A 16,241-nucleotide genomic window follows, 5' to 3' on the forward strand; every position below is an offset into this window, starting at 1 on the left:
TCTTAATGTTTTCCATTCACTGTGATGCTTAGCAGTGATCACTGTGGTGGAAGGATGGGGATGGTGCTAGGCAATAAATATCCAAGTAAGGAGAGGGACGGCCCTGGTACAGGTATCAGTGGCTCTAGGAACCTTTGCCTTCCCTTTTCCCTCCTCCTCCTCATTAGAGGCCCCGATAATCTCGTCAGCTTTTCTTTTGGTGGCAGGAATGTCTCATGAGGCATGTTTCTCCATTCTGCCTCATTCAGGGGAAAGCTGAGGGGCTCGGGATCTGTGGTATCATAGAGGAGAGGAGCAGGTTATAGATTTTAGGATCTTCAGGGATACCAACCAGTTAACACGTTTTGGCAGCCATGAGTAACAATTCAGAGCTTGTTCCCCCCCAAAAACACAAAAACCTGCAATGGCCAGTTAGCTTCCCCTTCTTCCTGCTGCATAAAATCTTTAAGAAAGGTTTGAATTTAGTTAAGGTATAGTTTCTGATCTGTTTCTGTTGTACTTCTTGATTTTTTCCTATTGCCTCAGTCTTAAGTATTATTATTGGAAAATTCTGAATGACATCACTGTGAGCCCTTTTTGTGGGCAGCTGCTTTCCTTTCCAGGGTGTGCCTCCACTAGCATGATATGCACAAGGTCTTTGGGAAAAGCCTCTGGAGCATAATACCACAATCTTGGCGTGTTGGTATGCTGGCACTGAGTAATGCCCTGGAAGCTTCCATGGGGTTTTACATTTATCAAGGAGCTAGTACACCTCCTTAGACTTGTTAGGAGCTGCTGGCACCAGGTGTTCAGGACAGGACATTTATAAATATTTGTCCATTAATTGTTTAGCAACATGATGGCAGGGATGATTATCTCATCAGGTCTGGGAGGTGAAGAGCAACAGTAGTGAGTGAAGTAGTGACACAGAGACTGTGGGCCTCTGTTGTATTTTCCCTTTTGTGTTGCCATCAGTTTCCTGTCAGGAGGCTATTTCACTGTTCTGGGTTAAGGCTCACAGTTCAAGCATGACCCACCAACTCAATTTTCACAAGAAGAAGTCTCCTATCTTCCTTACCTATAGGAATCCTTTCATCCTGCCTTTAACCTAGAGCCTCTCCTTGGTCAGTGACAATAGCCTGGTGATCCAGTCCACCTTCCTAAGTTCTCCTTGGCCTTGAGGTATGGAGTACCCTCACACACATTCATAGTCTATTAAAGCCTCTACAATTAGTGGCCTAACCACCTTATTAGACCATATGCCCTTGATTACACTGCTCTGGGTATATTGTTGAGTTATTATAGCAGCCATGATACACAAGCAACATGCAACAGAGGCAGTATGTGAAAGCACATAGCAGCTCAACAGACCTCAGGTAAGCAGTGCCCTTTCTCAGATGGGGTCACCCACCTGAGTTGGTTAGATCATGGTGTGTGATCCTTTTCATATATTGTTGAAATCAGTTTGCTCGTATTTTGTTGAGGATTTTTGCATCTGTGTTCATCAGGGATATTGGCCTGTAACTTTCTTTTCTTGTAGCATCCTTGTCTGGTTTTGGAGTCAGGGTTATGCTCACCTTGTAAAATGAGTTTGAAAGTGTTCCCTCTCCTTTTTTTTGGAAGCCTTTGAGAAGAATTGGTACTAACTCTTCTTTGAATGTGTTGTATACTTCACCAGTGAAACTGTCTGGTCCTTGTCTTTTGCTGGGAGGTTTTTTGTTTAATAATCTCTGGTTTAATCATCTCTAATTTAATTACTAGTAATTGGTCTGTTCAGATTTTCTTTCTTTATGATCCTGTCTTGGTGTTTGTATGTTTCTAGGAATTTATCCATTTCTTCTAGGTTGTCAAATTTGTTGGCAGGTAATTGTTCATAGTAGTCTCTTACATACTTTGTGTTTCTGTGGTATCAGTTGTTATGTGTCCTGTTTCATTTCTGATTTTATTTTAGTCCTCCCTTTTTCTTGGTGAGTCTAAAGGCTTGTCAACTTTATTAGTTTTTCAAAGAACCAGCTCTCAGTTTCACTGATTTTTCTATTGTCTTTTTTAGTCCCTATTTCATATATTTCCACTCTGATCTTTGTTATTTCCTTCCTTCTACTAACTTTGGCCTTACTTTTTCCTTTTTTCTAGTTCACTGAGGTATAAAATTAATTAGGTTGTTTACAATTTTTGTTTCTTGATGTAGGAATTTATTACAATGAACTTCCCTTTAGAACTGCTTTTGCTGCATCCCATACGTTTTGGTATGTTTTATTACCATTTCATTTGTCCCAGGAATTTTTTTTCTCTTTGATTTCTTCATTGACCCATTGGTTGTTCACATGTTGTTTAATCTCGACATATTTCTGAATTTTCCAGTTTTCTTCTTGTAACGGACTTCTAGTTTCATCCCACTGTGGTTGGAAAAGATGCTTGATAGCAGCTTTCAGTCTTCTTAATATATTAAGGTTTGTTTTGTGGCCTAACATATGAACTATTCTGGAAGAAATTATATGTGCACTTAACAAGAATGTGTATTCTGTTGCTTTTGGATGGAATGATCTCTCAAGTCCATCTGTTCTAATGTATCATTTAAGGCTGATGTTTCCTTATTGATGTTCTGTCTGGTTGACCTATCCATTGATGAAAGTGAGGTATAAAAGTCCCCTACTATCATTGTACTGCTATTTCTCCCTTTAGGGCGGTTAATCTTGGCTTTATACATTGACATGCTCCGATGTTGGGTGCATAAATATTTACAAATGGTATATACTCCTGTTGGACTGACCCCTTTATGTAACGCCCTTCTTTCTCTCTTATTACAGTGTGTGTTTTAAAGTCTATTTTGTCTGGTGTAAGTATAGCTACCCCAGCTTTCTTTTGGTTCCTATTTGCATGGAGTATCTTTTTCCATCCCTTCACTTTCAGTCTGTGTGTCCTTACATGCAAGGTGAGTCTCTTGAAGGCAGCATATAGATAGGTCTTTTTTTTTAATGCATGCAGCCACTCTGTCTTTTGATTACAGACTTTAGTCCGTTTACATTTAAAGTAATGAATTATAGGTATATACTTATTGCTGTTTTGTTAATTGTTTTCTTACCGTTTTATAGTTCTCTATTCATTTCTTCTGTTCTTTTCCTTTGTGATTTGATGATTTTCTTTAGTAGTACGCTTAGATTTCTTTTGCTTTATCTTGTGTGTCTACCATGAGGCTTACATATAGCAACTTATAACAACTTAACAGTCTATATTTTAACTTTGAACACATTCTGAAGTTCTACATTCTTACTCCTCCCCCCTCCACATTATGCTTCTCATATCACATTTTACATCTCTTTATCTTCTATATCCCTTACATACTGTTGACCCTTGAATAACATGGGTTTGAACTGCCCAGGTCCACTTACTTACACATGGATTTGTTTTCACTAAATATATACTATAGTACTACACAATGTACAGTTGGTTGACTCCACAGATGTGGAACTGGTATATGCAAATTTTCAAGTGGGTGGAGGGTCAGCACACTTAACCCCTGTATTGTTCAAGGGTCAACTATAATGTCTGTCTGTCGTTATTTTTTACTACTTTTGTCCTTTAACATTCATACTAGCTTTAATCCACCATTTTACTATATATTTACCAGTGAGATTTATCCTTTCATATGCTTTCTTGTTACTAATTAGTGCCTTTTTTCAGCTTAAAGAAAAATTCCTTTAACATGTCCTGTAAGGCTGATGATGAACTCCTTTACCTTTTGCTTGTCCAGTAAACTCTTTCTGTCTAACTATCAATACTTAGATGATTCTTGGTTGGAAGTTTTTCTTTCAGCACTTTGACTATATCATGCCACTCCCTTCTGGCCTGCAGCATTTCGGCTAAAATACCTACTGCTGGTCTTACCGGGGTTCCCTTGTATGTTACAAATTGTTTTTCTCTTGCTGCTTTTAAAAGTCTCTCCTTAACTTTTATCAATATAATGTGTCTTGGTGTGTGTCTCTTTGGGTTCATCTTGTTAGTTTGGAACTCCCTAGGCTTCCCAATCTGGATGTCTGTTTCCTTCCCCAGGTTAGGGAAGTTTGAGCCATTATTTCTTCAAAATATCTTTCCATCCCTTTCTCTCTCTTTCCTCCTCCTGGCACCTCCCTAAAATGTGAATGTTAAGTCAGCTTGATGTCCCCACAGTCCCTTAAGCTATCATCTTCATTCTTTTTTTCTTTTTGCTGCTCTGACTGGGTGAGTTCCACTGCCCTGTCTTTGAGTTCACTGACCTTTTTTGCTTCATCTAGTCTGCTGTTGAACCCCACTAGTGTATTCTTCAGTACAGTTATTGTATCCTTCAGCTCTGTGACTTCCTTTTAAAGTTATCACTGAGTTTATCCATTCCTTACCTGATGTTCCTGAGTACAGCAACATCTTTATGACCATTATTTATTTTGAACTCTTTATCAGATAACTAAGTCACTTACCTGTTTCATTAAGGAGTTTTTTCTGAGGTTTTTATCTTGTTTCATTTGCAACATATTCCTCTGTTTCTTCATTTTCCTTGACTCTTTGTATTGGTTTCTATATAGTAGATGAATCAACCACCTCTCTCAGTCTTGAAGGAGTGGCCTCATGTAGGAGATGAACCTTATCATTCAACCCTGCGCTAGCTCTTGGTTGTCTCTCAAACACACAAATATGATATCACAACCAGCAATCATGAGAAGAGGAGAGTACAAATGCAGGATATTGGAAATGCATTTGAAATTAAAGACCAGTAACTTTTAAAACAATCTTATTTATATATAGACTGCTATATCAAAACCTCATGGGAACCACAAACCAAAAATGTACAATAGATAGATACACACAAAAAAAGAAAAAGGAATCCTAACACAACACTGAAGATAGATAGTCAACAAATCACAAGAGGACAGACCAAAAGAGGAAGGGAAGAAAAGAGACCTTCACCACAAAATCCAAAACAAAATGGCAATAAGAACATACATATCAATAATTGCCTTAAATGTAAAAAAGGACTAAATGCTCCAACCAAAAGACACAGACTAGCTGAATGGATCCAAAAACAAGACCCATATATATGCTGTCTACAAGAGACCCACTTCAGACCTAGGGACACATACAGACTGAAAGTGAGGGGATGGAAAAAGGTATTCCATGCAAATGGAAATCAAAAGACAGCTGCAGTAGCAATACTCATATCAGACAAAATAGACTTTAAAGAATGTTAAAGAGACAAGGAAGGACGGACACCACATAATGATCAAGGGATCAATCCAAGAAGAAGACAGAACACGTAAATACATATGCATCCAACATAGGAGTACCTCAATATATAAGGCAAATGCTAACAGCCATAAAAGGGGAAATCACCAGTAACACAATAGTAGTGGGGGACTTTAACACCCCACTTTCATCAATAGACATCATCCAGATAGAAAATCAATAAGCAAACACAGGCCTTAAATGACACACTAGACCAGATGGACTTAATTGAAACTTATAGAGCATTCCATCCAAAAGCAGCAGAATACACATTCTTCTCAAATGCACATGGAACATTCTCCAGAATAGGTCACATGCTGGGCCACAAAGCAAACCTCAGTTTAAAATTAAGAAAATTGAAATAATATCAAGCATCTTTTCCAACCACAATGCTATGAGATTAGAAATCAACTACAAGGAAAAATGTGTAAAAAAAACACAAGCACATGGAGGCTAAAAAATATGCTACTAAATAACCAATGGATCACTTAAGAAATCAATACCTAGAGACAAATGAAAATGAAAGCATGACAATCCAAAACCTATGAGACGCAGCAAAAGCAGTTCTAAGAGAGAAGTTTATAGCAATACAATCTTACCTCAGGAAACAGGAAAAATCTCAAACAACCTTATGCCTAAAGCAAACAGAGAAAGAAGAAACAAAACCCATAGTAGAAGGAAAGAAATCATAAAGATCAGAGTAGAAATAAATGAAATAGAGATGAAGAAAAGATCAATGAAACTAAAACTGGTTCTTTGAGAAGATAAACCTTTAGCCAGATTCATCAAGAAAAAAAGGGAGAGGGCTCAAATCAATAAAATTAGAAATGAAAAAGGAGAAGTTACAGCACATGCCACAAAGGATCATGAAAGATTACTACAAGCAACTCTATGCCAATAAGATGGACAGATTCTTTAAAAGGCACAATCTCCCATGACTGGACCAGGAAGAAGTAGAAAATATGAACAGACCAATCGTAAGTACTGAAATTGAAACTGTGATTTAAAAACTCCCAAGAAACAAAAGTCCAGGACCAGATGGCTTCACAGTCAAATTCTATCAAACATTTAGAGAAGAGTTAACACCTACCCTTCTCCAACTCTTCCCAAAAATTGCAGAGGAAGGAACACTCCCAAATTCATTCTATGAGGCCACCATCACCCTGATTCCAAAACCAGACAAAGATCCTACAAAAAAAGAAAATTACAGGCTAGTGTCACTGATGAACATAGATGCAAAAATCCTCAACAAAATACTGGCAAACTGAATCCAACAATACATTAAAAGGATCATACACCACCATCAAGTGGGATTTATCCCAGGGATGCAAGGGTTTTTCCATATCTGAAATGATTGTCAGACCTGTCTGGTCCCTTCAGATTACATTTATTATCTGTGTAATTTTAGCCTTATCTAAAACTACTGAATCCCTTTCATCTTTTTCATTAAAATTTTTTCTTCATTAAACAAATTTTCATTCTCTTTAAAGCACTGTTTTACCAAGTCTTTTATATTATAATATTTTTATTAGTTATAATATCACATTGTAATATATCATTATTATATTACACTTAGTTATAAATTATTTTCCATGCAAGTTAAATTTGATCCTTACATGTAATCTGAAAGATCCAGACCCAGGGTTAAGAAATGACAAAAGTAAAAGCCATCATGGAAAGAAGGAACAAAACAAAACAAGCATCAGTAACAACAAAACCTGTGTTACCTCACATTGGAGATCAATCATACCTTCTTCATAAAGCAGGCTGCTTGGCACTCACCTGGTGGGCAAGTCTTAATCCATATGAATACCTTCTGCAGTAAAGATTAAGGTTTTTTACCAAGTCTTGAAATCATTTATTTGCTCTTTCTGAATATGTTCTGGCTGTTTTCAGTAAGATAGATAGAGAATAATCTAAAGAGCTCAGAAAGACATAAACTGGGTTTATTTGTTTGAATGGCAGTTGTAGTATTTTACTTGATCTCATGTGACTATTTCTCCAATTCTCTTGCCTCAAAGACAAAGTTAGGCTAGTTTCCCAAGAAATAAATCTGTCAGTACCTTTTATTCAGATCAATGTTACTTGCTTTCAACTCCACATTTAACATGATGAGAAGATTGAATTTTCTAGGAAAGTGTCCAGGTTTAAAAAACCTTATACATCAGGGCAGATTGCTTTTTGGTTTGCTCTGACGCCAGGCCTGTGGCATTCAAATCCCAGCCCCAACATTTGTGTGTTAAATGACCTTGGTTTTATAATTTGGTAACATCTCTGAGCCTCCATTTCCTCATCTGCAAGTAGGGATGATAATTATACCTTCATTATTGGGTGTGGCTTAAGAATTGAGTTGCTATAGGTAAAGTAAAAATCAGTGTTGTAATTCCATTTTTGCCTAAGCTTTATTTTTAACCCTGGAAAATAAAAGTGTGACTTTGTTTTAAAGTTTTTTTCTCCCAAAGGAAAAAAATTTACTAGTCTGTAGATTTCTGAGCATGCCAAAGAAACTACAGAAATTGAATCACACAAGCCAAGCATGAAAAAAAAGAATCATTTTCATGTGCATCATTGATGCTCGATTATCCCAAAGTGACTGGACAAGATTAAAAAGCCACATTTTATTGTGTTTATCTAAGATTAGCATTAGATAATTATCTGAAATCACATATTTATTGTGTTTTGTGGTTAAGATTAAATGCGGGGGCGGGGGGAAGGAGATGATGATCTGAGAGATTAGGAAGAGAGGAGAAATCCTCATCTATATAGGTAAAGAAAATCGACTACAAATCAGATACTTGGTGGGTCTCTGTAAGTACATTATTAAAAAGTTTCTTGTGGTTTAGTACAGTTTGATTCCAAATTTCTAAAGAATGTGTATGTGTGTAAGGATTCGAATGTGAGTTGGAAGTAAGAGTAGATGTAAACCGAAAATGTTACTAGTGATTATATCTTTGCAATGTAATTCATTGCAGATGAGTGGTTTTCTCTTTTAGATGTTTCTGCATTAGTAAATTTTTATGTAATATATATTTTCTGTAATAAAGTTGGCAATCCTAAAAGTAACAATTATGCAAAAAGTTAATAGTGTACAGTTTTATTGTTTAAGAAAAGCTTCATGTATCTGTGTTTCATGAGTTTTCAACCTGTGATTATCAAGTGATTGTTTCACGAATAAAAATATAATTTCAAGTTTGGGGTATTGTCCTAAAATAAATGCTGTATGATTTGGGATTATACTGTCTCTAACCTTGGCTTGTTTTAATATTGCACCTTGTGTATTTTCATCTGTACATAGCCTTTAGTAAATACCATATTTCTTATAGCATATTGAAATTTTATCTTAGAATCACAGAATATTGTAATAATAATGTACCTTATAGGAGATTGAGTTCAGGGGTGGAACATTGATGACTGTAGGTCATTTGTTATACACAGTCAAAGCCTTTATGAGTAATAAAATATAGTACTATAAAACAAGCAGCTTTATAATGCCCACCGTCTTACTTTCTGCCAGATATTTAAATAGTATCAGTGACCTGTAGTGCCTGCAAATATTGTTTTTTTAAAAAAAAGCTATTATTGGCTAAGTTTAAGCCTTGAAAACAAAGTCTATAGCATTGGGGGTGGTGTTTGTACCAAGGTTTGGGATATAGATTAATCAGTCAGTTTGAAGCAGAGGCTTGATTATGATATACAAGAATTCATTATAATCACTACTACTTATTCAATGTTTATATGCTAGGGACTTACCTTAGATGCATTAGAGCTGTGTACTTTGGGGCTGGGGAGGAATATCTGGTAGAAGAGGATCCCAAACAGAACCATTAGAAAACAAGGCATTCATCTGTGAAGCATTTGAACAGCCAGAAATAGCACAATGATGATGGGATCCGTGAATGAGAAGCTCGTAATTGGACATGGAAAATGGTATTTAACTTAGATTTTAAAGGGAAGATTATGTGGTATATTTGGAAAAAGGAAAATTCCTTATGCTTTTTTTCCCCTTGTAATATGTCATAACTGAAAATACAAATAACACCAAGTCTTAAAGACTTTTGGTTCTGACTGACCATATTAGGGGAGGATCCAGAGTGAGCACCATGATTTGTAATTTCTTGTCAGGGAAAATATAGGCTGTAGGTCATCTGAACCAGCGAGTCTGGTTTTGGGTTTTGTTTTCGTCATGTTAATAGAACCCAGATATGTGTTCATTTGCTATCTATCTCCTATCTTTTGAGTACACTGATTTTCAATTCATTTCGTCTTGTATTTTCAGAAGGAGTTTTGGAACACTTACACAAAAGCACAACAAGGAGAGAGTAACAGAGGAAGTGACTGGTTTCAGTTTTACCTTACCTTTCCATTAATCTTTGGCCTCTTCATTATCCTCCTTGTCATTTTCCTAATCTGGAGATGCTTCCTAAGAAACAAAACTCGCCGACAGACGGTGACTGAAGGCCATATTCCTTTCCCTCAGAACCTCAATATTATCACTCCGCCTCCACCACCAGATGAAGTTTTTGATAGCAGCGGATTGTCGCCAGGCTTTCTGGAATATGTAGTTGGGCGCTCAGATTCCGTCTCCACTCGCCTGTCCAATTGCGATCCCCCACCGACCTATGAGGAAGCCACTGGTCAGGTGAACCTGCGGAGGAGTGAAACAGAACCTCATTTAGATCCACCCCCGGAGTATGAGGACATCATCAACTCCAACTCAGCCAGTGCCATTGCTATGGTGCCTGTGGTCACCACCATCAAATGAAACTGCACACTTCTTTTTATTATAATCATTTTTAAAATACTAATGAAAGAACTTTCTAGCACTTTACCACTACATAAATGTGCATTTGACTTATTGGATTCTGACAGCATACCACTTCACATCCTCTGATTTGATTTTCATTAGTTTTGTTTCCTACTATAAATTCATTATCCATGCTCATTTTTGCTAATGGAAATATGTTAAGAGGGAAAAATACTAGTGGAGGTCTTCATGTGAGGAGATGTACATGTGTGTACGTATATATGTTTATGTATATATGTACATATATGTGTTTGTACATCAGCCCAGTGTACGGGCAACTGTCTTAAAAAGTCATTAACATCTATCTAAATCACCTGTAAAGTTAGAACATTACTCACCAAAACCGGGGTGGGGGAGAAGGCACCAACAAGTTGTGTAACAGGTAGCAACATGCTGTTGAATTTTGAAAATAAGATGAACTTAGCATGTTTTCTAATTCTTACAGGCTTTTGTTAACCTTCTTCAACTACCTTAAAAGGAAAGAAAAATGCAAGCAGTCAATCTTGACTTTAGGAACATCTCAGAAGGCAACAGAGAAGGAAGGCACAATAAACAATACCTTGCTTATTTCAGTGGACAGCAAGAAAATCATGGGTCCTTAGTGGCATTTGGCTGGTTTCATAGGAGGGATTTTTGTTGCTGTTATTGACTGCCTCCCCCACAAAAATTAAACAGTATTTGCTCAGTATCTTTCCATGTCTCATGCTATTTGTATTAACATCTTGATGGAGTGGATTTCCTGGCAAAAGAATAATTTCTCAAGTAGATACACGTATTAATGACAGGGAACAGATGCAGATTTCTCCTTTGCCCATTGGCCACAGTATTGTTTTCTCGTTGTTTCATTGCCCTTTACTCCTTCTCCTACCACCACAGAATCTTCAAGCACCTAAGAATTTAGTTAAAATTCCTGAAATTATTTTCTTAATGTTTTTATATAGAGTGACGCCTTTGTCTCAAGATGATTAGGAGGCAATTTTCCATTAAATTAAGAACTGTGATTTTTATATTGTTCTCCAGTTGGTGGAGGAAGATTGCAAAGTCTGTGCTGTGCCACGTGCACAATAAATCTAGTTATACCTGCACACAGACCTCATTGTTGCTATTTCATTTTGTATTTTCATCAGATTTTTTTTAACTGCAGGATTTTTACTTTTCCCTTGGAGCAGGGGGAACAGGCTGTGAATAAACTGCCAACATAAACTGGCTCAGAAAGGAAAAATAAAAGTTATACATGCACTGATGGAAAATTCATTATATCGGTCAGGGAAATGTCTGTGCCACTCCCATGACTGCGTAGTGTTGAGCAGGGTTTGGAAGTGTCGTACCCTGCTGCCTCCATCTCCAGCCCACCCACACTCCCCCAAACCCAAGGAAGGAGGACCCTGAACTAAGGAGTCAGATGACCTGAATTCGAATTCCGCTCTGCCATACACTTGCCAGGCTACCTTGGCAAAGACCCACATCTGACCCTCAAATTTCTCCCCTCTGAAACAGCAATAGTATCCTTTGCCCTGCCTTTCTCCTGGGGCTTTAAAAGTATCTAATGAGGTGGTGTGCATGAAAGTCATTTGTAAGAAGTGAAGAGCTCTCTAAGTGAAAGGTCATAGCATCGTTCTCATTGCTCCTATGAAGGGAGAATTTTCTCCCCGTTTCCCTAAAATGTATCTGAGTTTTCACATAGCGAGGAAGTGTAGAGTAGGCGGCTCCATAAATGGCTAACGTGTTCCTAATCTGGGTGTGTGGGCTCTTAGTTAAACACCTGTCATTCTCTGGTCTCTACGGATGCTGCGCCTACCTAATGACGACTGCCAGCTCAGCACAAACAGGATTAAGCAAATGTTGGAAAGGGAACTAAGATGTCTATGTTTAGATAATAGGTTTTATAGCTTTCATGGACTAAAAATGAATAAATCTTGAACCTGGTCTCAGCAGAAATGACAATATTATTTTGAATTTGGTCATGAGTTCATGGTGATCTGTGGCTTCTATGTAAAGCTGAGAGTGGGAGTGTTTGAGCCAGTGATTTGTGTGCATGTGTGTAGGTATGTATTTTGGTTTATTTTTAAAACAAAAGTAAGGCTCCTTTTGTGTGGACTTTTTTGTCATTAATAACAGGCCTTAGATTAAACCAGCAGTTTTCAAAGTGTGGCCAGTGAACCCCTGGGTGTCCTTGAGAACCTTTGAGGGGATCTGTGGGATCAAAAGTATTCTCATAATAATAACCAAGACATTAGTTGTCTTTCCACTCTCTCTCTCTCAAAAAAGTAGTTAAAAATGTAAAAGCCATCTTCCCATGAATTTTTTTTTGTTTTAGAAAACATAACTATTTTCTTTAAAGTGTTATTTATGTTAGCATGCAATGGACTTTTTACTTTTTAAATGAATAAATACTTAAAAATTTTTTCAGTTTTACTTTCTTAGATGGCAAATACTGGTACATATAAACTCCATAAACAAAAGCTCTTTGGTGTCCATATCCCCAACAAATGTTGAGTATAAAAGGGTCTGGAGACCAAAAGTTTGAGAATTACAGGATTAGACAAAGAAGCAGGATGTTCTATTACTAAGTATGTATTCTTGCAATTTTATTTTACATTCTAAACTCCTGGTATTGGACTTAATGCTGCCTCTTAGAGATACCCGAATTTCAGTATAAGAATGAATGTTGATCCTTGAAGGAAAAGCCAAATGATTAAACTGATCAATGACTACAGCTTTTTAGACTGTTGGTCACAGACCACACTACTCCACAGTGATAACTGGCATCAGCCACAGGTCTCCTGGCAGCATTCAGGTGATAATGACAGGATAAGTAAATTTTTAAGATAAACAAAATAAATACTTTCTTCAAGAAACAGTCTCTTCGGTTACTTTGTTTTGTTTGATATTGGTTTGGGTTTGACATTTTTAGAAACCCTTTTGCTACCCCATCTGGTTTTATAAACTGCGTTTCTTAACATTTGTTATAATTAAAGGGGCTTATCTGGAATAACATATATTTTTTATGCTTTGGCCTTTCTTACCTGACTATTACATTCACCTTTGATTATTTTTAATAAAGGTTTATTTTTACAGATATATTTAGTACCTTCCTTAAGCAGTAACTAAATTGAATCAACCAATGTGCATTTAAATGAAAGAATGAGCTTCCGGGTCTTCCAGTGGACCCGTTTCCAGGCCTCCACATGCACTGCTTGTGTCTGGAATCCTAGAACTGGCACTTTTCTGCCTCCCTGCTTTGAATGTTACAATGAACTGTTATCTGTTGAAAGTAAATTAAATGATTTCTTGTTTTCCTATTGACCAGTACAAATACAGATGCTGTGTTTGATTCACTGTTACTGATGACTTCAAGATTGATGATCTGAGAGGATAACTGTGGAGGTAGCTTTAACTTGGTTCTGTGTAAATAGCATGTATTTTATAATATTACACATTTTTAAACACTTGGTTTACATTAAATTATGGTATTTAACTATTTTTATGTTTATTCTAGGTAAGGTTTTTCTTATGTTTCTGTGTTTTTGGTATGCTAAATAAAGCTATTTTTAAACCCAAGCAATTTCTTCTGCCATGTGTTAACTATATTATGGTTAGGTGATAAACAAGCTCTTATTGTGATGTTTTTAACATGGTAAAATTATTACATTTTTTCTTATGAATTTAGGGAATATTGGTCAGTAAAGAAATCAAAAATTACCTGGTGAAAACTTCAGGCTGTTCTCAGCATAAGAAAGAACCATCTGTACTAGTTGTGAATGATGCTGGAATGATACAAAATGGGAACACTTGCTCCAAAGGGATACACTGAGTTCCCTGCTATAGTGTGGTTTGTAAATTACTGGGACTAGTGTTGTCTGCAGATACAAAGGAGCTGGGTTTTTCCTCCTTAGCAGAATAGCTTGCATTTGACAGGAGAAAATGAGAAAGGAAAGCAAAGGATACAAACATATGTGACCACAGGGCATCTCCCTAAGTGCAGTTACCTCAAGACTAAAAGCTGATGTGCCATGTCATTAACCAAGCAAATGTAAATATGACTTGGGCTTTATGGTATAAAAAAATTTAAACTGTTTACTTATATCCAAGGAAGAATTTTAGGTATAAATTATAAGTTTAAATATACATTTTATAAGCATAAGTTTTCAGAGAATTGTCCAAAATGTCATAGAAAGGTACTTTTAAAAACATATAGCAATTTCTAAAACTTACATAACTTACATCTTAACACATCCATGAAACCCAACACCTGGATCAAGACATTTCCAGGACCCGAGAAGGCTCCCTGTTACCCCGCCCCCTCCTTAAAGAGAACACTATTCTCACTTTGATCATAAAATATCAGTTTTTAAAATTTCATACTTGTCTGAAGTCCATATGGACTTGCCCCTTTTCCTTTTAGTTTTTTTTTTTTTGCGGGACGCGGACCTCTCACTGTTGTGGCCTCTCCCGTTGTGGAGCACAGGCTCCAGATGCGCAGGCTCAGCGGCCATGGCTCACGGGTCCAGCCGCTCCACGGCATGTGGGATCTTCCCGGACCGGGGCACGAACCCGTGTCCCCTGCATCGGCAGGCAGACTCTCAACCACTGCGCCACCAGGGAAGCCCGCCCCTTTTCCTTTTTAAAAAAATTTCCAAAAACTTCAAGCTAGAAGTTCCAGAGCTGCTCTTCCATCTCTTGGCCCTCCTTGAACTCACCTACTCATTCTAAGCCTTTTCTACATACCTGAGGCTCTTTGAGGGCCAAAATTATGTTTAATGCTTTTAACTCTCTTCCACAAATACACCAAATACCTAAAAGTGAGGACTCTTCTAATACTATAAATTGACCAAACCATCAGTACCTTTCTGGCTGGTCCCCTTAATGCTTGTCTTCATCCTAAAATTCTTATCACATGCCATTTCCTTAAACTTTGTATGCTAACATTTTGTTCTCAGGAATTTTATTTACTTTATCTACTACTTTTTTTCCCTTTAGATCAAAACCTGCTATAATCTGGCCCCACAGGCTTATCCAACCTTATTTCCTTCCATAGCTCAGATGATAGATATTTACAAAAGTACCTACCTTGTGTTAGACAATAATGGGATTAGAAGGCAATGGTGCCTATAGCCCTTCTCCCTGGGGATGAGACTGGGATAACTTCCTAACCTTCTAATTTAGTGCAACCCTAATTCTACCCCATCTCACAGAGATTCTTTTTGCCCAAAGTTCTATGGTATTTATAATCAGTCATCTTTATCATGTAGTCCTTTATAGCAGGCTATGTTGTGACTTTTATAAGTTTTTAACAATGGAAACAATTTGAAATTTTTTTCATACAGCCCTAATATATTAAACAGATGAGACTATTGTGGTTGACTACAGAAGTGGGAAGCTTGGAACCTCACCATCTGTGACCTTCCTTGTCAATCCCCCTTCAAGTCAGTCCAAGTTCCCTCTGCAAACATTAGAATTTGATGAACATAACTGGAAAACCACTGAAACATCTCCTTGGAAAACCACTATAACGTCTCCTATTGATGTCCAATTTCTTAGTCCCTCATTTTTCCACACACGCAAAAAAGCAATCTACAGAATCTCCTCCACTAACACACTGCTTAGGGTTCAAAATGTTCTTTCTGGTCCAACTGTTCCTAGCATACTGCACTGGCCACCAACAAACACTATCAAAATTTTGTCAGAGGACAGCACTATGTAATGTTAGTAGTTCTGATTCTTTGGTTACATCATTTCCATCATCACCATACTTTTAGCTACATTTTCAATACTCAGTCCTTTTGCATTTGTGGAAATGATAGTTTGATTGTATCCACAGACCATATTTTAAAATAAGCGTAGAGTAATGTCAATGAAAATAGTATGGACAGAGGACTCCAAAAGCCTGTTCTTCCACAAAAGCAGCAAATAAACTGCCAAAAACTGTCAGAATCAACTTCATTAGCACTCTGGAAATAAAGTTTATAGCAACCAATCAAGAAAAAAACTTTAACTTACCCTGTCCTTATCCCCTGCTTCCCTTCTCAGTGGCATCTTGGAAGACAACAGCTCACATTCCATGTATAGGTTCCTAGTACCAGAAGGAGAAAAATGAACCTTATTCTCAAAGAATTGAGGTTGGTTGTTTAGCCCTTTATTTTGGCTTCCTGAAGTACCAGCACAAAGGGCTTATGTTTATTTCACCTCACTTGGAACTTTCCCA

The 16,241-nt window shown here is 37.2% G+C and overlaps 1 protein-coding gene across 4 annotated transcripts in view; it reads left to right on the top strand.

Annotated features, from left to right (window-relative positions):
• Nucleotides 1-13,597, top strand: part of PRRG1 (proline rich and Gla domain 1) — a 184,508-nt gene extending 170,911 nt beyond the window's left edge. For all 4 annotated transcript variants that reach the window (XM_081222110.1, XM_081222111.1, XM_081222112.1 and 1 more), the window contains one exon: nucleotides 9,509-13,597. In XM_081222110.1, the coding sequence (XP_081078236.1) occupies nucleotides 9,509-9,994 (486 nt within the window). In that variant the 3' untranslated portion in view covers nucleotides 9,995-13,597. The remainder of the gene's footprint in view (nucleotides 1-9,508) is intronic.
• Nucleotides 13,598-16,241: the final 2,644 nt, after the last annotated feature.

Source organism: Mesoplodon bidens (assembly GCF_964165515.1).
Source record: "Mesoplodon bidens genome assembly, chromosome: X".
NCBI classification, from domain to species: Eukaryota; Metazoa; Chordata; class Mammalia; order Artiodactyla; family Ziphiidae; genus Mesoplodon; species Mesoplodon bidens.